The following is a 24,668-nucleotide window of genomic DNA, read 5'->3' as shown; positions in this document are numbered from 1 at the left end:
TTCATGGTATCTGTGATATTGGATCACATGTTTAATAGTCTTTATTTCATTGTCTTGTTGAAAGCATATGGTTACATTGTACATTTTAGTTACATTATGGTTACAGGGTAAACCCTGCAGAGGTCTTTGAGAAGTTTTGCAAGGATAACACAATCAAACATGTCTGCAGTACAACATGTATCATCCAAAGACGAATGGCCAAGTTGAACCGTTTATCAAAACCTTCAAATCGAGAAGGCAAGATCAAACACAAAAGTTGGTGAAGCTACTGTTTGCAAACAGAAACACGCCACAAAAGTCCACGAACAAACCTCCTTCATAACAGTTTTTTGCCAAAGACTTTGTCTCCATTGGACAATTTAAAGCCCACGGTTAAAGACATGATAACAGAATCAGATTTTTAAACAAAAGTATTATCACCATGGAAAAAGTAGACATAGGGAATTTTCAGAGGGGGAAGAAGTCTGGGTACAGATAGAACTAGGTGTCGGCTGGACTCCAGGAGTGATTACATCAAGAACTGGTGAGCTATCCTACTAAGTTCGTGTGGTGGACTTCTGAAGCGTAAACACGCAGACCAACTACGTAAGACTGTAAGAGAAGTGGAGCTTTATCTGAAGGGGGAGAAGTGTGATATTGGATTACATGTTTAAAAGTCTTTATTTTACTGTCTTGTTGAAAGCATATGGTTTATGTTCGTTTATGTTTTTGTTGTGATGATTTGAGTTAGTGTTGGGATGACATTAAGATTAAAATGTTCTTTCTTTAACTAGTTTTTTTTTTTGTGATTATACTACATTATCAAAAATTTCTAAAACATATTGAGACACATAATAGTTTACCTAGCCCCTCCCCCTGATTATCATTTAAAACATTTGATTTTTCACAATTATGTTACAATACCTGAAGCATTAAGTCGTGGTTTTCATCGAATGTATTGGCCAGACTTTTTGAGATGTTAACATAGGAGGTGATATTTGAACCAGCCACATCTACCAAGCCATCTGCATTGTTGACCTGTAAACCAATAAATGGGCAGAGTTCATTTCAAATGTATTTTGAATTTATAATTCATCCATTTACAACATATACTTTCAAAAAAGAATACACTAATTTGAGACTTCTCCTGAACTAAATTCACTTCAACTAACGCTCTCATCAAATGGGTTAGTTAAAGCATGTCTTCAATACTGTCTGTAAATCACTAATTTTATATTTCGTATTTTATACTACTAACACATGGTATTACATCAGAGATAATTTGTGAATACGTAAGATCTTAGACTATGAAGAGCAGGAGACTTTCCACCGGTTTTAGAATAAAAATGATCATGGTAGAAATGGAATCACTGACAGTTTGTACAGCAATTATTTATTGATTTACGTTGTAAATACCAAATTTTTTAGCCAAACCAAAAAGACAACTAACTTACTCTAAACTGTAGGATCTTTAATGTTACATGAATCATCAAATTTTCAAGCACTAAGAGATAAAATTTAATTTTTAACAGTAGCATACTCTGTAGGTGGTCCATTTTGTAATATTTTACATACACATGGTGTTTACCCTAGTATCCAAAACTCAATGGTGAATAGTAAATTTATATGGTGACTACAACCACATTTGGTTCTTAAACTGCATAACTAAAATAACCATTGTAAAATACAAATCAATTCATTAAAATCAATCGAGTCAAACTGGGTGGGTTTAAGCCAAAAATATAAGTAGGTACATATTTTCATTTTACATGCATGCAAACCCCAGAATATCTCTGAAATGTACGTACTATAGAACTGAATTGAATAGAAAAATCTAGCTATGTAGAGGTAACTTACGTAGGAATACATTTCAGAAACTCCTTCTGTCGACCTTATCTGCCGCCCCACCGCTCCATAAGGCTGAACTCGACCCACCAAATACATGGAAATCATCAGTGCCTCGGCCATGTCATTGGAGGCAACATTTAGCTACAAATTTAAAAAAAGGAATGTTTGACATAATGAGCAATTATTTTCCCCTACAAAAAATACTTTTCCAGACAAAAGTTATAGGCCTAGTTGATTGTGACAAAATGAGCAAACTTGATTGCTCACTTTTTAGTAAAAAGCATTTATATGCCTACTATCTTTGAGAATCAAATCAAATTTCTTTTATTATTGAGGTACAGTTCTATGAATGGGGTCACAAACTTACATACTTTATCTTAAAATAATTATGTTCTTATAAAATCATATTCGACAATAGGAAGCTAAACAGTTACCTACATTTTCAGTGTGGTAGAAAAATACTATTTCAGGGAATATGAAGTTTAAGTTAAAGTGTTGCTGGGTAGGTGAAGAATACTATCCTATGTTGGATGTTTATTTCATAGAATTTTAACTTGTATTGAAATGAAATGGGGAATTTATTTTATAACTTGTGTTGTAGGTGTAACGGTTTGTTTAAGCTATTTTAGAGGATTATTTGCAAGAAAAAGACAAGGAGGGTTTTGGTCATGGACGGAATTCTTCCTCCGTAGTAAAAAAAAATAAAATAAAAATAAAAATAAATAAAAAAATAGCTTGGTGAGATGACTTAGGTACGGGAGACTATTATTGGAACAATGGTGAGAGGCAAATTTCTGCGTTTTGCAGAGATTATAAAAAGAATACTGCAGATTGTAAGTTTACTTGATGTTTGACTGGGCTCCTATCAATTACCAGAGACTCTTCAGGAGTGATTATAGTATTTTAATCACGACTTTAGAAGTGCTTACAGCACTAATGCTAGACAGCCTCGTCTAATAAACCGTTAGACTATTCAACTTGCGGGTTCCTGGCGTAGATGTATGAAACATTCATAAACTGCTATAAATAGCTGTTCAGATGCAAAGATGGTATTAATGTGGCCCGCATTATTAAGGGTCAATCGTATATCTTTTACACACCGACAAACACATAACACTGCACTGGTGCAGTAAAAGCTAAAGATTTTGTAAATTACCAATGAATATGTCAAGAATTAATTGAAAAATAATATTTTAGGTTACGAACATTGTCGTACACATCATAGCTGATGTTTTCCTCGGGAGCAAGTTTAGTTACGTTTCTATCTTGAGCAATAACGGCCATATCCACACAATCCATAATATTTCTGAAAACATAAAACAACATTTTATAAGTCAAAATAAAATATTAGGGTAAAATGTGGGATTTAGTAAATGTTGGAGATGAAAATTCTTCAAAACTTGTTAAGCACTTAGAATAAAACTTTCTCCTATGTAATTACAATATTATTTGCACTAAGTAAATGATTAGTAATAAGGATACTAGCATGTAACCTAAATTATCAATCACATTATCATGATAAAAAAGTTTCAAATAACTTCTCAATCCAGTGACAAAGCACTACCTCATCTGAAGAAATAATAAATCATTTGATTTATTATCTAAAATGCTTTAAACTTTAAACTCTTTAATTTACAGAGGTATTATTTCTCTATGGACTGTTGACTGTAGAGTTTTTATGTGTCAGTTAAAAACTTTGAGAAATAATGAATTTTGAGGCATCCAGGTTTGGTTTGAGGTATTATAGAATGTGTCAATTAGAGTGAAGACTGGGATACGCATGGGCTCAAGAACTCTTTCTCTACTCTTCGCTTTTGTTAATTTGTTGGTCATCTCAAAAATTGAAAAATTAATTGGCGTTGAATTCCTAATTTACATGACCTTAACTACTATTGAATTTTAAAGATGTTCAATTTAAAATAATCCACTAATAATTTAAAAAGATAATATTTTTTAATATTAAATAATCTTTGAAAAGAATATAATTTCTAATTTTTTAATGTAATATTGAAATCTTACAATAGTTTATTATAATCCACAATTAATAAAATGAAGTAAGAAAATATTATTTACTTTGCTGTATTTCAGTATCCCTTCTTGTTTACACAGATTTTTCGTAATAGAACATAATAACGTACTTCAAGTAAATTAAAGAAGTAAAATTTTCACCTGGAAAGTTGGTGAACGTGTTTTGCCCGCAGTCGAGGTGTATGGTCAGGTTTTACAGCATATTTCAGATAAACTTTGGCGAGTTTCAACAGTATCCTCCCAGTGTACATTTCTAGTACGTCGTCCAATGAATATGTCCCTTTCAATGTTCCGTTGACCAAAACAGAGAGTATTGTTGAAATTCCAAGCTTCATACTCTCCGCTGAATCATACTCAATCTGGGGAAAATGTACATTATTTGTATGAAATGCTCAGGGAGAAATTTGTGAGTTGTTCTTATTGAAACACTGTTAGACTCTCTAGTTCTTATAAAACAATAGTTAACACAGACACGGTAAAAATCAATAAAAAATAGCAAAATATGCCTGATTTGAGGTGGAACTCTGTAAGAATCCACTCATCCAAATAACTACCACTGAACCATCCTCTTAAAAAGTGGATCTTCAAAGTCTTAGTCATAGATAGAGCAACGGCTCAATAATTCCACAAATCATTAACACCAGATCAGAACAATAGAGGTCACAAATTGTGGAGGCATGCACTGTGGATGCGATACTCCCTGGTGTGGATTATCATCTGCACTATTGAGTACTACGACTATCCGCAGTACTATCCTGATAAATAGACCAATTTGTTAATACCAAGGCAAAAATGTGGTCGAATTCCACTATAAACTGTAGGTCCCTTAGTTGTCATTAGCTGTGTGGACTATTAAAACAGCTGTGTCTAAGGAATAAGTCGGCCTTAGTCACTAACAAGACTACAAGATCTTGCCACTAATCCTACACTCATCTCCATTCATACTTGGCTTAAAATACCTACTTTGTATGGTCAAAGTATTAAAAAGTCAATGAAAAAAGTATTAAAAAGGTTACGATTCCTCAATCTATGGTTTTGGTTGTGTTTCTTTTGACGGAAATTACAATGGACTTTGGAACATAGTGGTTAAAAGTTGTGGTACTAAAAAGCTAAATGTGTTGTCACATACCATGGCCATTGAAGATATAATTCTTCGAATGTAGTATTCATTGTTCAAGTCTTTATACAGTATTTCAGCCAGAGTGGACATAAGGTCTTGCGCAGCTGAAACATAAATCCAAGTTTATTTTAACACACTCACTACCAGCAGAGGTGGTGGTACACCAGACATACAGAAGAGAGTGATGGTTGGAAGGAAAATCTGTTAATAAAACTTGATGCATTATCATTTACTGGAAAACATGAAGGTAATTACTGCAGTCTTCAAGTAAAACCTAAGTCTTGGACCACAATACTTCTTTTGTTTTAGGTTTACCAGAAACCTAAACATTGTTTGATAATTGTAATGTGTATATTTTGTTATATTAAGTTATTTACATTTCCATTTGCAACAATATCCTTTTTTTAAAACAGATTTAACCATCACTAAGCAATTCCCCAGATTTGCTGCTATGGGCAATTTTAATATCATGCAAATTGTCTGAGTTTTATAATCTTGTTTCTCTTTACATATTAGCCATAAAAATAGAGGTATATATTTTGATGAAAAAAATTGCAATATTTTTGTATCCCAACAATGATTGAAAATATAATTTATTTTTGTAAAAAAAGACAACCGACTTCAAACGCTCTAAAAAGAATGAAATAATTTCAATAAAGTAAACTTTTGTATTAGGCAAGCTGACGTATTTTTTTAGTCGGCGCGGCTCTATGATGATTTTTGATACAAAATTGAAAGAGGGTGTCCATATTGCAGGTGACTATCTATAACTAAAGGTGTTAATCTGCATGTCTTTTTCATAGTTATGCGTTAAGTGTTATTTTATTACCGTAATCAGAGATCAAAATTATAGTGGCCGGTATTAACGAGTATCTTTAAAAAGTTTATAACGCATTTAAATGTTTCTAACTAGGAAAAGTAACGTTTTAATACTAAACTAGCTTCTATTCCCTATCATAATATCAAACTAAATTATTTTCCTATTCATATAGAACATTTGTGTGTGTTATTTTCATACGGAAAGTAAATAAAGATACGTCTTATAACACTTAAAACTTTTTTAAGTGTTATAAGACGTATCTTTATTTACTTTCCGTAAATTTAATAACACGTACAATGCTGATCAAGAAGTTATTTATTTTCATAGTACATTTATTCTGAAGTAAACATAAAATACAAGAAAATATTTCCTTTAATATTTAAACAAAACAGTTCAGTATGTTTTTTATATATTTATGTTATCCAGCTACAATTTATTGATTTTCAAAATACACAATATTTAATTTCAATCATATTTGCAGTTTGAGCCGCGCCGACTTGAAATACATGAGCTTGCCTAATACAAAAGTTTACTTTATTGAAATTATTTCATTCTTTTTAGAGCGTTTGAAGTCGGTTGTCTTTTTTTACAAAAATAAATTATTTCATGATTTTTAGTGACTGTATAATTTTTTATATATTAATTACTTGAGGTTTTTTGATAAGCAAAACTGTTTGAAACAATCAAAAGTTCCACAGAACAATTATTATTTTAAAACTGCTTGGGTCACCTGTTCAGGTTACATAATCAATGGGTATAAAAATAAACATTTTTAAATATTCCTTAAGAAAGAAAGAGTTGTCCATTACATTAGGCCTAATGAAAAACTAATTGTCTTTTCTAGATACATTGAAATGTCAGACATCATCGTTTCCTGCAATCAATGTACTTCTACATTATAAAAAGAAATACAGTAACGTCTCAAGCCTTTTCAAACAATATGAAAGTTATTCCTCAGCTACCAGCACTAAAAAATCTCTCAAAAGTGGAAAATTGGTTGTTAACACGTAGAGTACTTTTGGAAAATATTATATGAAAGATTGGTTCAGCTAAAAGTGGTGTGTAAGCCATGTAGGGGGTTTTGTTTGCTCAAGATATAGCCTTGTCAAAATTGCAAATCATCTTCCTCTAGGACTTTCCGAAGCAGGCATAATAGTATTGATATATTATAGTAACTGGGTAGAGAATATTAATAAACATTCCACATCAGCAAATGAAATATGTATATGAAAGATTGGTTCAGCTAAAAGTGGTGCAAGCCATGTAGGTGGTTTTGTTTGATCAAGATATAGCCTAGTCGAAATTGCAAATCATCTTCCTCTAGGACTTTCCGAAGCAGGCATAATAGTATTGATATGATATAGTAACTGGGTAGTGAATATCAATAAACATTTCACATCTGCAAATGCATGTTTAGTAATTAAAATATTTAATTAACACTTTTAAGACAATAGGAGATTATGCACTGTCACACTTCTTAGGTCGTGTAAGGAATAATTGCATTTAATTTATATTTAGACCTGTTTTATGAATGCTTTGGTTTTCACAATACACCTTTATTTGTCAATATCATACAGCTATTCACTGAAACATATATGTTTTTGTAAGTCAGAATATTCAATACTAAAAACAGAATTACTGTATAGGTACACAAATCAGGTCAAACGTTAGTTAAAATTCATTTTTTATAGTAACCAAAACAAAATGCATTTTTATCGATGTAATTCATTTAGGCTCCATGGCAAGAAATAGTTTATTGATCAATATGAAGCAACTGTTTCATGAAGAATTGTCTGTAGCTTCATTTAAATGGTTTCAACTAACAGCTGTAGGAATGTTATTATTATTTATTCTTATTGCCTTCTCTGCACAAATGTAAACAAAATAAATGTTGAATATTTAAGGTTTTCAGAATTTTTCACCGAAACAAACATTATACTTAAACATAATATATAAGGTACCAAATAGAAACTCTCCTGGTTATTTTGGTGGTGGAACCACACTGATCGGTAAAAGAATCACAGAGAAATTGGTGAACATACATAGAAAAAAAAAAACATCGCCACAAACAAATTGAGAACCTCCTCCTTTTGTTGGTAGTGGGGAAGTCGGTTAAAAAGAAAGATAAAAGTATAAAACTTGATTTACTTGATATGTGGAAAGCATTAAACAACACAAAATTTTAGTAAAACGTTCAATCTAATATAATACTGCTATTCAGATTTATATAAAAAAGCTATCAACAATATACCCACCATTAGTATACAGTGGTCTGATCTTATTCAACTACACTAATCTATTGAAAAATTTGTAAATTATTTACATATAGTATTAACTTACGTTGATAATTATTGTAGCCCATGTAATCATCAATTTCATTCATTAAGTATTCAATATGCGTTATATTTCTGTCAAAGTCATACAACTGGAAAAAAACAACACTTAAAACTTAAACTGTTTGCAATCACCGAAGAAGAGTGGAACCTTCATAAGAAGACCCTCGATAACAAGTCGCCCTTGATAATAAGTGTCATTTTCAAATCCCCTTAAAATTATTTTACCCCTAATCACATGTTATTACAAACCTTGATAACAAGTCTTATTTTACAATCCCCTTGAAAGTATTGTTATCAAGGTTCTAGTGTAGTTATATAATGCTGTCAGCTTATGAAAATGTTATAATCAATCTCCAAATCTGTCAAGACACTTAGTGTTAAAGATGCTTCTTTTAAGTGTGTTTTTATGGGGGGATATATGCTTTTCCTACATTCATCCGACAAATTGGGCTTCTTTGCACTGATTATAGTACAGAAAGTTGCTAATTGCTGCATTTACTTACTTTTGCTATACTCTTTTAATTTTTCCGTACTCTTTTAACTTTTATCGCGTTTTTTTTTTGCCACACTCCAGAATTTAACCAAACACACTTAAAGATACTACAACTACGATCAGCTGGTCCAGCGTTTCCCATTTCGTTCAACGCTTTGATAACTTGGATAACACTCATGACCTAAGCCCTCAAAGACTCGCACAGTCTCTGGCATTCAGTTTTATTATGACCTAATATGGCAAATCATTGCTCTTAATTTTTAGCTGTCAATAGGCATCCATACCAGAGCAAATGAGGTATTTTTTTCTTTCTGTTTTATAGGTGTTCTAGTTTAAATTGAATTTATTGTTAATTAACTAAATCTAACTTATTTTTCTTGCAAAACCATTTTTTGGTTATAAAATTAAATAAACGGTATCAGCAATCTGACACATACTTTCTCCCATAAGCTTGTCAACAACCTTTATCATGGGAAAGCGGTGGGAGTAACTATGATAATTTTGTAGGGAAAAATAACAAAAGTTGCAATAACTTTTGAACCGTAAATGTAACAGAAATGGGGGTTGCATTATTTTGTTTACAATTATAAGGACCATAACAAATTAATTTTAATCAGAACCATGTTTTTCCCAAATTCAGATTTTTTGTAATTTTATAGGATTTTTTAATGGGAAAATAACATAAGCTACAATAACTTTTGAACCGTAATTTTTACAGAAATGGGACTTAAACCATTTTGTTCGGAATCTAAAGGACTGTAACATACTAAATTTGTATCAAAATAGTTCTGGCAATTTTTTAAAAAATCTGATTTTTCCGTTATTTTATGGTTTTTATGGGGAAATTAAAAATAAAAATTTCAAAAAAATTAAAAAAATACCTTTAGATACCATGGATTAGTACCTATAAACCAAATTTCATCAAAATCGGACTACAGGTGGTCTGTAGCTCTGTACACATCCACACATACAGACATCACTTTGAAAACAACTTTTTTGGGTTCAGGGGGGCCCAAAATGGATATATCCACTCAGAACTCAAACTCAAAAATTTTGACAAAAACAAAACTTTCTCCTTAGACTATGTATCGGGGGAGAAAGTAAAAAGATGCTTGTTAATATTTATTGTATGCCAACCAACAGACGGTCCAAAAGACCATTGTTGTAAGTTATAGGCCAACTTTCAATTTTGAAATTGTATAGTTAGGCTCTTTATTTGTTATTGTATTATTGTAAACCTTTTATTTTGTTAAATAAAGCTCCTCAATCACTTGTAGTAAATCTCGGTATTAAGGGGCAAACTATCTTAAAAATGAAAGTAAAACTATAAACATCCTTTACCAGTTGTCATTTTAGAATGTCAAAAATGTATTTGTATAAACACATTAGATGCAGAGGTAGGGATTAAACGCTCACAGAATGAATTGGCATTACTTGTATGATGACTTTCCTTACCTCAACATTGATTGTGACAGAAGGTCCATCTCCGTCCTCATTGAGTAAATATATTACGACCCTGCCTCGAGTCAACCTGAATTGCGAATAAATACCTGAATATGAATATCCAGTCATTCTACCTGAAATTAATCATGGATTAGTTAAACAAATATGGTCTGTAACAATTCACGGTGTCATTAATGCATTAGAAAACTTTTTATAATTATGTTAAGACAGAAACCTAAAACTTACCAGGTTGGTTGTGCAAAAATATAAGAATGTAATAATTTATACCATGTAAGCAATTGATCTATGGTAAAAAAGATGGTTAAGCCAATTATAAAATCCATGGCAAAACAAGTGTGCGTGTTAAGCTGAGTTTAAGACTATAAAGCATGTGGATGAGTGCTGTCCTTGATTATCCTGGATTAGATTAGATTAATTATTAGGGGCCAACACTTCTGGATGCATATTTCAGGGCAAGGATGAGTATTAGTAAGTAATGAGATCACAGCTTTTTTACCAAGCTATTGACACTGGACACGCTATATGTTTAGTATAACTATTGTAGTGTTACATTTTCAAATAATAAGTAAATTAGTTCAGTCAGGGGTGCCCACAAGGGGGGGCTGTGACGCAGACTGCGTCATTGAAATTCTTGGGGGGCTCTGCAAAAATTTCAATTGGGGGGGGGCTGGCTAAAGTTAATTGAAACAGTGTTCAACGTGACGACAATCAAACATATATTACAAAGTCACCAGATAGAAAGTCGATTAGTTAATGACAAAAGTTATGTTATTGAATTCAATTAGTTAAAATAGGATTTTAGGATAGTTTAGGATTCGTATAGGAAGTTATTATTCAAGATTAGCAAGACGTGAGATATAAGAGGGAGGGCACGGAACGGCTCAACTGATGCTGAGATAAAGATAATAACGCGTGGCACAGACACAATTGCTACATCGCGACTTAGCACGGAACGCTTTGTTGACATAAAGCTCGTTAAAAGGGAGGGGGGGTAATGGAAATACGGTTAATCCAAAATAGTATAAAACAGATGACAAAACCATTAAAACGCTGTAAACAGCAACTAACGTCACGATTTGCATTTTTATAAACGAAATTCTATATTGCTCAATCATTATTATTGTGCAATAACATTATTATTATACATTTCAAATCATTTATCTTGGTTTAGTTGTACAAACGGCAACGTTTAAAATTCTAGCCAAACACTGCATTGCTATAAATAACGTAAAAATATTAAAGGAGCCTTTAGAAAGTGTTATAAGCTACTGCTGATGATAGACAGATAGGCTACCGTACCGGAAGGTGCTGTATCACAGCATAGGAATTGATAGATAAGTAATAAAAAAGTGTAATATTATATTTAGAGATAATAAAAACGCTCTTAAAGTAACGAGAACAATCTTGTTATTCTTTTTCTTTTTCTTCTGTTCTTTATTAGGTTTCTCTTCAAGTCATACACAAATTCAACAAGTCGCCATATTTAGGCCTACTCATTGCCCAATCACAGCCTTACTAAAGTTACCACGGTTATCACTCAATCACAGTTTACTAAGCATTAGGATCATCATCATTCCCCAGCTGTTGTATCTGAAATGTGTTGTAACATAGCGCACAGCAGACAGAAGTGCAAAACGGAGCAGACGATTGTTGGCGCAAGCGTTGTTTCCATTTTATTTTCACCAAAGGAGCTGTGATGTTTCCAAAGGGTTGGAGAGGGGGTCGTTATATCAACATCAAGAGAAAGACGCTGATGATTCGTTAAGCAGAGGTTACGAACGCTATATAGATGTTCTGGCAATAAAAAATCCTTAAATTGAGGTGACTTATAAAATTCTAATTTTAGTTAAATAGAAAGATAAGTTTTCCAGTCCTGTACAAAACTGATTCACGGTCTTTTCCCGGTAACCAAATTTCAAGTACAACTTGATACACACAGAATATCCGGTTCCCAACCTGGATGATGGCTAGTTTTTAAATTTAATTTACAGTTACATATTAGTACCCAGTACCCGTGATAAATCAACCCGTTATGTAAGCCAAAGCCACACGGTTATTAATCTCACTTGGTTTTGGATTTGCTTACAAACGTGATCGGAAATGGTTACAAACGTGATCGGAAATCGTTAGGGCCTACACAGTATTCATAAACAACATTGATGTAAACATATCAGTGACAGCTAGAAAAAGGAATCTTTATCAAAACAGCTGTTCGTAATTTCATGTATGACGTGTCCTCTCAACAGATTATTAATAAATTATGTATGTAGTAAACGTGGAGAAAAAACATAGAAACATCACACAAAATTGGGGTTTTGATCGTCCGTTATTTTATATCCAAAATAGTGAGGCCATATTTTAATGGCTAAGGACACTCTCGCTAATCCTGTGAATACTATTAAACCATTAGAATCATAATCGGTACTGGTACTCTAGTTTTCTTTAGAGTATGCTGCGTAAAATGCCTTCTGGGCTGTGACAGACGGACATCAATTGAGATGAAACATGTTTCAAACTTCTTCAATGTATAAAACGAAAAAATAACCCAAGATATGTATAATTCTGAGCAATGTACAGACAAAACTATAACTTTATTTATACATTTAACTGGGTTTGAATTTTCAATAACTTAAAAAGTGTATAAAACTTCTTTTAGTTTTACAAATAGTTCTGGGAGGGGAATAATGTTTCTCATTTGTTGTGTACCTCATTTATGGTGGGGGGGGGGGCTGTTGCTCAATTGGGGGGGGGGGGTGCGTCATGAGTCTAGGGGGGGGGATGGGCACCCCTGGTTCAGTTGAATCAAACTCATATTTTAATGTGAACAGAAAAACTAATACAAACAAAACAAATACAAAATAACAGGTGATCATTAATTCACATACACATATGGTCTTAAGTTATTACATCAGTTAAACACATCCAATTCTCCCCTCTGAAATGTTTTCTTGTTATTTCGCATTCGAGTAGTTGATCAACATGACGCCTCCAGACAGTTCCATCGTCCATTTGTACTTTATACAGAAGGTTGCTTTCGTTGACCAACTACTCAAATGCTAAATAACAGGTGATCATTAATTCACATACACATATGGTCTTAAGTTATTACATCAGTTAAACACATATAGAGACTGACTAAAAAAGCCATATGATACATATTTTATTTTCACATAAAAATCAAATTGAGTTGATTTGTTTATCAGCATTTACCTTGATAGTGTTCTATATCGTCAGATCCTTTGTCGAAAAATTCATAAAGTATCGGTCCTTCCGACTGCCAGCCGAAACATGTGATATCAAACAATGTAAATCCTTTCATTCCTGACTTAGGAGTCATCGTGCAATTACCGTCCGTTGGCATTTCATGAGGGCAGTATTCAATGTTGTAGGGTATTATTTTGTCCTTAGCAGCATCTGTATAATTAAAGTAAAATGAATGTCAACAGAAATACATTGTAATAATTGATAAAAAATTAAATCAATCAATTTTGTTTTACAACGACAACACACATTTGGTCCATCTAACTTAATTCCATACACACACGACACACCTTGAAATTATTCATCTTGAAATATACACTCAAATGTGTGTACCTATGTATGTTGTATATTGTACGTAAGTATGTTGTATGCTATAGGCCTATTTTGGTATTGTCAATCAATCGGACAAATGTTTACGGCAAAATTTTAGTGGAGATTCTTAGGCTGTGTGAAATATCTCTGCCCTGCTAACTATTTAAGAGCTCTTGGAGGCTAGCGGCCATCTTGGATGATTTCAAACAGTTACTGAAGAGTTAATTAACATCCAAAAATATTTTTTCAAACACCAAAGTGATTATGATGTAAATAGTATACTGTGGTATTAGAAATGCTGTTTGTTGTTTTGAATGTATTACTATTTACATTTATGTAGTAGTATTTACTATGGATGCCAATGGCCATTGGATTTGCCCCCATAAGATTGTTGTTTAATTTGTTAATTGTTAGTTTTGTTATTTACTAACAGCCGATGAAGAGTTATTTACCACCTCAAAATATTTGTTCGAATACCAAAAAAGTGATTCTAATTCAGGCCCACTTTTATAAACGGGCAGACTGGGCATAAGCCCAGGGGCGCCGGAATTTTGGGGGCGCCCCCCACGTGCCCCCAACCACCGCCCACCCGCACTAGGAAAAAGGGGGGCGCTGCTTTTGGGTTTGCCCAGGGCTCCACTGATCCTTAACACAGCCCTGTTCTAATTGAAATATCTAGCATACTGTGAGATTAGAAATTTGCTTTGTAGTTTTTAGCGAATTTCCCTATAGGGAAGTAGCTATTACCGTAGGTCTCATGGTAAGACCTAAGCCCGGGACCGATTTACTTTTTCATTTTGATGTCCCCAGAGGCCAAAAACACCATTCGTTCAAATTTTTATATATCTATATATATATATATGTCCATCCGCACGATAACTTGAGTAATTTTTGTCCGATTTTGATAAAATTTGGTTTGAAGGTGTAAGGCGGGATAAACTTGAATGAGTTCGCGAACCAGCATTATCGGACTATGGGAACGGGGGTTTATGGGGGGGTTTTATGGGGTAAAAATAGGTTTTTCCCATTTTTGACCCTAAAAACACAAAATTTCACAATTTCTTTTTAAACCATTTTGTAGAGCTTAAAAAAACAAATAATTTAGTATATTGACACGTTATTATGCGCCTAATTGTTACGGAGAAAATTCAAAAAAATTGTTATTTTAAAATTCCCATGTTATTCTTATGGAGAATAAGTCAACTGTTGTAGTTTGCTTGTTTATGAACATATTTTGATCGATTTTGGAAAATACTTTTATTTCTTACTAAACTATTATCATTTTATAAAAAAAATCTTTTTTACCCTCCCTGTTGCAGCAAACCTAAGTATTCGTTAAACTAATTCTATTTAAATAGGAAATAAATGTGCTATTTTTATGGAGGCATTTTAGTGTAAATCCTATCAGGTTAATGGAAATTCGCTTAGTCTGCAGGTTTGCTGCGGCGGGGGTATTTAATTGCTTTATGAGTAAGAACGTCTAGGCTCCAAGGACTCTTAAAAGCTCGTGAATGAGGGCATTGCTTGGTTTTGAATCATCAAATGGCTACTGATTTTGATTTTACCAAGGACCGTACTGATTAGTAACCAATTTACTTACATGAAAAAAAACAAACACTAAGTTCTACTGTGCTCATAAATAAACTCAGCAATGACTAAATAATCACTTAAATATTTTAGATGAAGATAAGCTGGAGAGATTAGAATTTAAGTTATATTAAATGTAAAATTAGGTAAAAATACAGTTAGACATGTGAAGAGTGAGAAAAAATATTTGTAGGAAATGGACCTGAGGATGTAGAAGAAAGGAGAAGAATCCAGAGGAGGGCCAGGGGTGGAGATGATGTGAAGAAAGATGTGGAAAAAATATTAGTGAGATTGTAGATGGTGAGAAGAGAGAAGTGAAGGTAAATTCTAAGAAGGCGGAGAGATATAATTGACATCATTGGCTATTGGATACTGAAGTAGACATCCCATCTACATGGACCAGCTGTCACCATTTTTTTTTTTAAAAAGAGAAAATAGTTGCAGAAGCCAGTCACTGAATGTAACATTCTATTTTCTACCTTATTTTTTGTTGCTGACATTTAGATGATGGGTAATAACAGTTGTTATAGCTCACTATAGCCGTTCTATCAGTTTGACTTAGTAAAAAGGATTGTGTATTTGAAACAACATAGGAATGAACTTCAGCACAATCTGTCAATGGCTAAAGTCAACTATTATGATTTTGATTTAAAAACTGGGGACAACTTAAACATAGGGATAGAATGTGTAGTTTGTATCAATAGCCAAAGTTGACGAAGGGACAACCGTAAATGAATAGGATATTTATGTATGTATAGGTTATGCACTAAATGATAAAAAAATAATTTTGGTAATCTATATTCCATTCGAAAAAGATACCTTGTGCATACACCGTGTACGCCACACACTTCTTCAGTTTAGTTACATTCATTTCTGAAAAATAAAGTTAAAAACAATGAGTGAAATGTCATTAACAAGTTAAAACTCTTGTATGATAAAATAGTCACAAAATAGCATGAAATAAAAATGTTATCGTGGTAATAGTAGTAGTAGTACTTCATACCTAGAACCATCCTAAGCCTGTTTGGTTTTTGATGTAAGACTACATCTCTGGGTTTTCGTCTAAATGTAGTGAGAAAGATAAAATTCAGGATCACACTGAACTTTTGTGAAAGCTTCAAAATACAGTTATCTCTAGTCAAATGATAAAGATGATGACTCACTCTTTGTTATAGCCTCATTTGGGTTTGATTTGTTGAATTAACAAAATAACAACACTCAAAACTTCACAAACCACAGGTCATATTTACCAATAAATCTTTATATATAAAACAAAATTTACTAGTAGATTATTCCTCATTTTCATTCAATATATTATCTTTTTTAAGTTAATTCACACCTACTATGCCAATAATACAATCCAAACTACAGACAAAACATTTTACTTTCATAAAACATTATCGAACATGACAGACAAACAGATAGTTTTCACATAATATTAGAATATGTACTAATAAATAATTCTTTAATTTCGCTTACTTAATTCGTAGGGTTTAACTCCTTCAGGAATGATGACATCTCCAAGAGAAATAGTTTTCCCATCAGGATCCCTTATTTCCCAGGTAATGTTTGTCTTTGGAGGCTGGCCTGTGTTCCGGTCAATGACCCTAAGTCTTACAGGCACGTTTGGGTCTGGCGTAACCAAACAGTTCTCCAAGCACCTGACACAAATAAATGTCCACAATCAAATGGTTGATTCTTCAGAAAATATTTCGTTCCAGTTTACGCAAGCAGTTTTTTTTCACAATCATAACTAGATAACAGCTTGAAGGATTTTAACGTTTGAGGTGTCAAATTAAAGGCATTTTCATGCAGAATATTATAAAAGGGCATAACTTAACATATGGACGTAGTTTGAAATAATTGTTTTAAGGTTAACCACATACTGCAGGACTACTTCCAGAGCAAAGCCGGAATTTATATTTTTATTTTAACATCTATTAGATAGGTCTGGTTCATAAAAAATAAAGAGTTTCCTAGCAAGACTTGACAACAAATTGTTTGTAATAGTTGAATTGATTTACCTTACTCGTATTTTACTGAATCATCATGTAGTTTTGGTTACAGTTTGGTGTGATAAAGTGAATGTTTAGTAATTTACAATGTGTATACAATGTGTATACAATGTGTATACAATGTGTGTACAATGTGTAGTGTTTTCTGTTGTTAACTTTTGTATTTTATTTAAATTTTAAATTTAATGCCACCAGTAAGACAAAGAACTGTGAGTGGCTGAAGGGAACGCGAACGTGGCCGCTTGCATCAACCTTCCAATGGAACATTGAACAGGGTGACAGTACCGCCAAGTGATACATCGCTGTAACTGCTGGCCACAGTGACGAAATAAAAATTTAAATTTCTCAATGATTATTATAGTAATGTAACAACAATAATTACTATGGAAAATAAATAAATGTATTTATTCATTTAAGACTTAATACTTAAATATATTAATTAGTTACTTAATTAATCTGTAGTTTTTATATCACTCATAATGATTCAAGCTAATAATGATAATGATTTTCACTAATAATGATTTTTTGTTACTTACCTTCATTACAATTATCTGTACAATGAATTCAAAAAGAAAATATTAGTTTATTTCCTTAATTTCTGTGATCGACAACACCTAAAGCTTTCAAAAAGAAGTGGTCCAAACTGTTCAAATGTATGTGCCAGGAATTTAACCTGCCCGCTTGCACTGAATTATGGGAATGCCGATCAATCGGTTATCAGAAAATCAGCACACTTTATTTTATGACAAAAAACAAGGGCTGTTCAGAAAGTAAGGTGCCACCACTAAACACACTTTCACGTTCAGATGTGTTCACAGAGATGTGGTCGCGGCGCCCTTTGAAGCAATAGTCAAGTTCAAATGTGTGCTGCGATTGAATAGTTTGAGGTGCAGTCTTTAAAATCTATGGAAATTTATCATAAAGTGTGTGAAATGTGCACGGACACCAAGTTGTGAATAAAAGGTCTGTCCAGGAATGGTGCATTCGGTTTATTCTGTAATCTCCAATGGTCTAAAACTATAAAAGCTCCTACGTTTTCTAACCTTTTTGGTGATCTGTAAACATTTTCTGCACCCATATTGCAGGTAATTTGATTTAGCCTTGCTGTTGTGAGACAAAGTCTGTACAACCTGGGGGAAACAAAGCGAAAGATCCTTGATTGTTAAACCGATGTTTTTATGAATCTCCTTAGCAACTTTAGCATCCAGTTCATCATCAGTGACAATCATACTTGGGAATAAAGAATAGAAATTCTAAAAAATAGTGCTATTCGTTAGTTTTTTTTTGCTAACTTATATTTTATTCGTTAGTTTTTAAAAAGAGCTGGAAATAACTTCTACTCAGTTAGTTTAATAGACAACGAATAGTTAATATATTCGCTAGTTTTAAATCGTTAGCTTTTCTGGTCAGGCGAAAGTATTTCCAGTACGGGTTATTTATTTTACGTGTTCAGTGAGGGTTGCGTGTTGCGTGCGTACGTGAGAGGTCAGCGCCCTTGTGTGACAAACATCGTGGGGGGTGGGGAAAGAGAAAGTCAAAGTCCAGTCGCTTTGGTATGCAGCGGACCCAGGGGGCGAGCCAATGGCAGCCAATAACAATACCCCAAGCACCGAAGGGTGGGAAGGGGGAATGTTTGTTTGGCGATTGATATGTACTGTAATCTCAAGTGTCAAAACAATGTCTTCACTTCAGTCGATGTTCAATATCTGACCGTGACAGGCTGTTCAAAATTAATAGTTTAAATTATTTTGCTAATAAAACTCATGTTCTTTTCATTACATTTATTTTGAAACCAATAAACCAGCTGATCAATGTTAATATTAAATTATAATGAATCATTGCTATATGGATACTAAATTTTCATTCAGCTTACTATATATAACATACTATAATAAGAAAACTATTTAACATTTCTCCCAGGGGGGTTTCTCAGGTCATCAGCTTCACCAGTTTGGTTACAGGTCTCCTCCAGACTCCGGTGGCTGTTCGAACGTCCGCTACTCTAACTTGGCCATCTCGCCCAGGGTGTACCGCTTCCACCTTGCCCTTAGCCCAATGCCCTCTGGCTTGGTTTTCATCAGTTATAAGGACCAAGTTACCGACTTGCAGATTTACTTGTGTTGTGTGCCACTTGGAGCGTTTGTTTAGTAAAGGCACATATTCTTTCAGCCAACGTTTCCAGAATTTGTCTGACATGTCCTGTGCGATCTTCCATTGTCTATGCAGGTGCTTCTCTGTTATAATGACAGCTGGTGTGACTCTATCTGCTCCTCCCTGGAGAAAGTGGTTTGGTGTCAAAGGGAGCTCATCATTAGGGTCGTCTGATACAGGAAATAAGGGTCTGTTGTTGATTATGTATTCTACTTCACATAATAGAGTAGTCAACGTTTCTTCTTTAGGAGCTTGGGTGTTTAAAATCACTCTTAAACATTTCTTCACAGATTGTATAAGACGTTCGTGCGCACCACCCATGTGAGGGCTCGCCGGAGGTAGAAACGTCCACTTCATCATCTTCCCCACGCAGAACGTTTTAATTTTTTTGTTATCGAACGAGTCAAGTCCTTTTCTTAATTCCTTCTCTGCGCCCTTAAAGTTGGTACCATTGTCTGAGATCAATTCCGAAGGACAACCCCGTCTTGCTGCGAATCTCCTGATTGCAAGAATTGCCGAGTCCGTATTGAGAGAATTTGCAATCTCCAAGTGTACCGCTCGCACTGACAGACATGTGAACAACACTCCATATCGCTTTTCTCTTCTGCGACCTATAGTGACTTCCAGAGGACCAAAATAATCCACAGCCACACAGGTGAATGGACGTCCATAAGGTTCCAATCTGTTTGCCGGAAGAGGAGCCATCTCAGGATTTTTAGGTGTGTTTCTGCGCAGCTGACACTTCTTACAATTTGCCCAACAGCTCTTAATTGCTCGCTTCAAACGGATTACCCAAAATCGTTGTCTCAAATTATTTGCCACAGTTTCTTGACCCTGATGAGCTGCCTGTTCATGTTCATGTTGGATCAATAGGACTGTAAGTCGATGTTTAGGATCTAAAATTATGGGATTTTTCAGCTCTTGACTGATTTGGTTCCCATATTCAGTCCTTCCTCTCATTTTCAATAAGTTCCCTGTCAAAATAGGGCTTAGCTTATAAAGTCGACTTTCTCGGGGAACTGGCTTGTTCTCCTCAAGATTCTTCATTTCTTTGGGAAAAGATTCTAATTGTGCAAGTCTGAAGCAGATTTCTTCAGCTCGTTGAAGCTCTTCAACACCAAGACTCACATCCAAATTTCTCTCGGATTTACATCTCGTATTGGAAATGAAGCGTTGCATCCATGCTACTGCTCTTATGAGCCTGGAGTATTTTGAAAATCTCTCCATATCGATAATATTTACCTTGTTATCAGGTAAAATTGCTAAGGCCACTTCATTGCAGTCTTCTTTTCTCGAAATGCTTTCAATTTTTGGCCATTCTTTTTCTTTTTTAAGTAAGAAGGCTGGACCTTGAAGCCAACGGCAATCATTCGTTAATGGAGTTGATGATTCCCGTGTAGCTTCATCAGCTACATTTTCTGTCGTAGGTAACCACCTCCATTGATTTCTGTCTGAGTTGTTCAGTATTTTATCAACACGATTAGCAACGTAGGCTGACTTTTGCTTTTGAGTTGCTTGAATCCAGCACCACACAATTCTTGAGTCCGTCCAAAAGTATGTTTGGTCTATTTCCATTTTGTGAAACTGATAGATCAAAGATGCAATTTGACTGCCTAATACAGCTGCTTGCAGTTCAAGTCTAGGGATGGTGGACGACTTTAGAGGAGCAACACGCGATCTTGCCAGTACAAATGTAGCCTCAACTTGATCTCCTTTTTCGACTCTGAAATAGGCTACTGAACAAAATCCTTTTTCACTCGCATCACAAAATATATGCAGCTGCAAGGAGCAATTTGAAGTTAGGTTGTAGCAACGTTGTATTTTCAAGTTTTCTGACTTCTTTACATCTTTCATCCAGTTTTCCCACAACTTCTCTAATTCGGCTAGTATTACTTCATCCCATTGAATGTTAAACTTCCACAGGTTTTGTACAAGGATTTTTCCTTTCATCGTAATTGGAGTAATGAATCCCAATGGATCGTAAATAGACATCACAGCCTGCAGAACCTGTCGCTTCGTTGGCGACTCCTTTAATTGTACAATTTCATTCTTTACTTTAATGAAGTTCACTTTAAAGACAAGGACATCTTCACGAAAGTTCCAGTGCAGTCCGAGAACTCGTTCTGTATCTTCGGATGTTAATCCCACTTCTTCATTCGAGTAATTTCTTGACCATTTTGACTTGGGCAGTGAACTAATTAGTTCCTCTGAATTACTGATGACATTCCTCAAGTTGAATCCTCCTTTCTGGCAGATATTTACTACATCTTTTACCAAAGTTTCTGCTTCGTCAATAGTTTCTCTGCTGTCCAGATAGTCATCCATGTAAAACTGTTTTTGTATGGCATGCAAAGCTTCTTGGTTTTCTTTTCCATATTTTTCAGCATTTTTCCTCATGACATAGATGGCACTAGTAGGTGAGCACACCGCTCCAAAAATCATAGATGTCATACACCATTCTTCAAGATTTCTATTTTCTCCTCTCCAGAGAAAGCGTAGTGCATCTTGATCTTCTGCTATTATTTTTATTCTCAGAAACATTTCTTCTATGTCTGCTGCAAACGCAATCTTGTGTTTTCTAAATTGAAACAGAATCCCAATCAAACTGTTAAACAAGTTTGGCCCAGGAAGTAGATGACTGTTTAAGCTTTGTCCGTGAGCTTTCGAAGCTGCGTCGAACACAAACCGGAACTTGTCTGGTTTCCTTGGGTTGATCACGGAAAAGTGAGGGAGATACCATGTCTTCTCACTCCTGTTGTTAGCTTTATCTGGGCTCAGCTTCTCTGCGTAGTCCTTAATATCTGTTTATGATATTGTTCGCTAAGTTTTGGATTTTCTTTCATTTTTTCATCGACATAGTTTAATCTTCGCCAAGCAACAGACCGACTTTCAGGTAAGTGAGGATTGTCTTTTTTCTTTTTATCTCGCTTTTAAACATCACAAATTCCTTATCGACTCGAGTTTGGTAAATGTTTTTCCAGTGGGGCCATTAATTGTCCATCCCAATTTTGACTTCAGTGCAATAGGTGCATTGGCAGGCCCAATCACAACTTGCAGAGGAACTGTCAGGTGGATGTGCTCATGTCCAATTAGGAGTCTTGGCCGACCACGTCTGAAAACTTCCTCTGGGATGTCTTGTAGATGCGACCATTTTCTTTTCATTTTCTCCATGCTAATTGATTGTGTTGGTAGCTGCAACTCTCTCAATGTCCTCACATTGTCCAGTAATAACTCTTCTCCTGTTTCTCCAATAACTGTCACTGATATGGTTTGAGACTGCTCTTCAGTGTAAACAGACCCATCTGTCCATGAAAACGATATAGGTTTTTCAGGACCTTCAATTCCAAGTTCTTCTGCCAAATCTTTTTCAATTATGGAAACGGTAGAACCATCATCAATAAGTGCATACGTGTCAATTTTCACTCCATTTCTCCCCACCAAAGTCATAGAGAGAACTCTTAAGAGAACCCTTGCTATTGTTTCCTCTTGGTACCCTACGTGCTCTGTTTGTACTTCAGTTGGTTCAGGATTTTTTGTGTTCTCATCTTCTTTCTTTGTGAGGCAGTGCAACAGTTTGTGGTGAGAGTAGGTACAACCGTTCACTCCACAGGCAACCCTTTTACGGCACTTTGCTGCTCGGTGCTTCGTTTTCAGGCAATTGAAACACACACCGCAACTCTTGACTGTGTCCCATCTCTTGTTCACATCATATTCTAAGAACTGCTTGCAGTCTTCCAAACAATGTTCTTTTTTCTTACAGCAAAGACACATCCGCTTTCCAGGTCTTTTGTCACTTTCTTCTTGGATAAAAACGTAGTTTCTTTGGTTTGAATTCCCAATTGTTGCACTTTTGTAGTTTCCAGGTAAAGATGATGTACTAGGAGCACATATAGTTGCTGCATCTGCCATAGAAGAAAGCCACATTGAAAAAGTGTCCAGGCCGACAGGATGTTTTATTTGAGACTGTGGTGATGTGACGTGCATTCCCCAATTAAGTTTCATGTTGGTGGATAGCTTATCAGTCAATTCTTCCATCAGTTGGGGGTTGAACAGATAGTGATCTTGCTTCAAGGACTTCACTGTCACCACTAAGTTTCGCACCATGTCGCTGAAAGTCACCAAAGTGTCAGGCTTGTAATCTTTTGTAGGTGGGCGACTTCTCACACTTGCAATTAAGTTCTTAATTATGATTTCTGGTCTTCCGAAACGTTTTTCCAACAAATTTATAATTTCTTTTACGTTTTCGGGATATATCAATAGGGCTGAAATAATTTCCTTTGCTTTTCCGGACAGGGACTTCTGTAGTCTCTGAAGATTCTCTAGGTCCGTGTAATCATTCAATTCAGTCGAACGATTGTACTCAGCTATCCAAGCGGGCCATTGGTCAAGATCTCCGCTGAAGCTTGGAAGAGTAGATAAAACTCTTGCAGGCATCTTCTTTCTATTTGACATTTCATCGTTGGTTAAATATCCTTTATTTACTACTGTATTTCTATTTGTTTCAAACTGATAGTCATTTGGATAACTTTGAGATTTAGGTTGCATATCTTGAGGGGAACACAAAACATCTCGAAGAATATGCTTCCTATCTTTTCCATTTAGCTCCAGTGTTTCAGTCTTTGCATCTCGAGGACCAGCACAATGTTCTTCTCGAGGCGAAAAACTAGACTGAAAATCCTGTCGCTGTATGAAATCTTCCTTCCTCAAAGTCTTCATCTCATTCATGCCACAAGGCTCCAAACCAAATTTCTGATCAGATTTGTCAGTTTCCTTCACCTGCATCCACTGTTCGACAGCATCCTTAGTCGATATTGGCTCTTGTAGAAGTGAATCGAGCGTCCGTCGTGATGACTTACTGCTACCTCTAGACGATCCCTTGCTAAGAAGTGAAAGACGACCTTCAAGTAACCTCTTCTTGACTTCTATTTCCTTCAACTTGGCTTCTTCTTGCACTTGAGCCAGTCTTCTGTCAGCAATAGCCTTTTCAGCTAAAGCATTTGCTTGTGCAGAAGAGATTATTACAGCTGTCTCCTCTTCCTGTATCTTTATAAGCTCATCAACAACTTCTGTAACACTTCTATTTCTACTTTGACTTGAACTAGTTTTGTGAGATTTTGCTGTGATAGGAACTGACTTTCCACTTGATTTATCTTCACCATCTTGTTGTCTTACAAGTGACATTTTGGCTTTGGACCTTGTAACAATCCCTTTATTTGACATTTAGTTGATTCCTAAGGGGTTTCGGCACCAATGT

The 24,668-nt window shown here is 34.8% G+C and overlaps 2 protein-coding genes across 2 annotated transcripts in view; both read right to left on the bottom strand.

Moving 5' to 3' along the window:
- The window catches only part of LOC128993059 (polycystin family receptor for egg jelly), a 35,368-nt gene extending 21,962 nt beyond the window's left edge, over positions 1–13,406 (bottom strand). Inside the window, exons 1-7 of the mRNA XM_054416814.1 lie at positions 13,299–13,406; positions 10,080–10,201; positions 4,985–5,079; positions 3,997–4,214; positions 3,034–3,133; positions 1,837–1,968; positions 904–1,017 (exon numbers count right to left, since the gene is read on the bottom strand). Of these exons, the coding sequence (XP_054272789.1) occupies positions 904–1,017; positions 1,837–1,968; positions 3,034–3,133; positions 3,997–4,214; positions 4,985–5,065 (645 nt within the window). The 5' untranslated portion in view covers positions 5,066–5,079; positions 10,080–10,201; positions 13,299–13,406. The remainder of the gene's footprint in view (positions 1–903; positions 1,018–1,836; positions 1,969–3,033; positions 3,134–3,996; positions 4,215–4,984; positions 5,080–10,079; positions 10,202–13,298) is intronic.
- Positions 8,213–24,668, bottom strand: part of LOC128993058 (uncharacterized) — an 83,383-nt gene continuing 66,927 nt past the window's right edge. Inside the window, exons 8-11 of the mRNA XM_054416813.1 lie at positions 16,728–16,909; positions 16,068–16,121; positions 13,299–13,502; positions 8,213–8,220 (exon numbers count right to left, since the gene is read on the bottom strand). Coding sequence (XP_054272788.1) covers positions 8,213–8,220; positions 13,299–13,502; positions 16,068–16,121; positions 16,728–16,909 — 448 coding nt within the window. The remainder of the gene's footprint in view (positions 8,221–13,298; positions 13,503–16,067; positions 16,122–16,727; positions 16,910–24,668) is intronic.

Source organism: Macrosteles quadrilineatus, unplaced genomic scaffold, assembly GCF_028750875.1.
Source record: "Macrosteles quadrilineatus isolate MER2022 unplaced genomic scaffold, UCM_ALF_1.0 Scaffold_4__1_contigs__length_99947679, whole genome shotgun sequence".
NCBI lineage: Eukaryota > Metazoa > Arthropoda > Insecta > Hemiptera > Cicadellidae > Macrosteles > Macrosteles quadrilineatus.
Note: the sequence above shows the minus strand (reverse complement) of the source record. Positions and strands in the feature narration are given on the sequence as shown.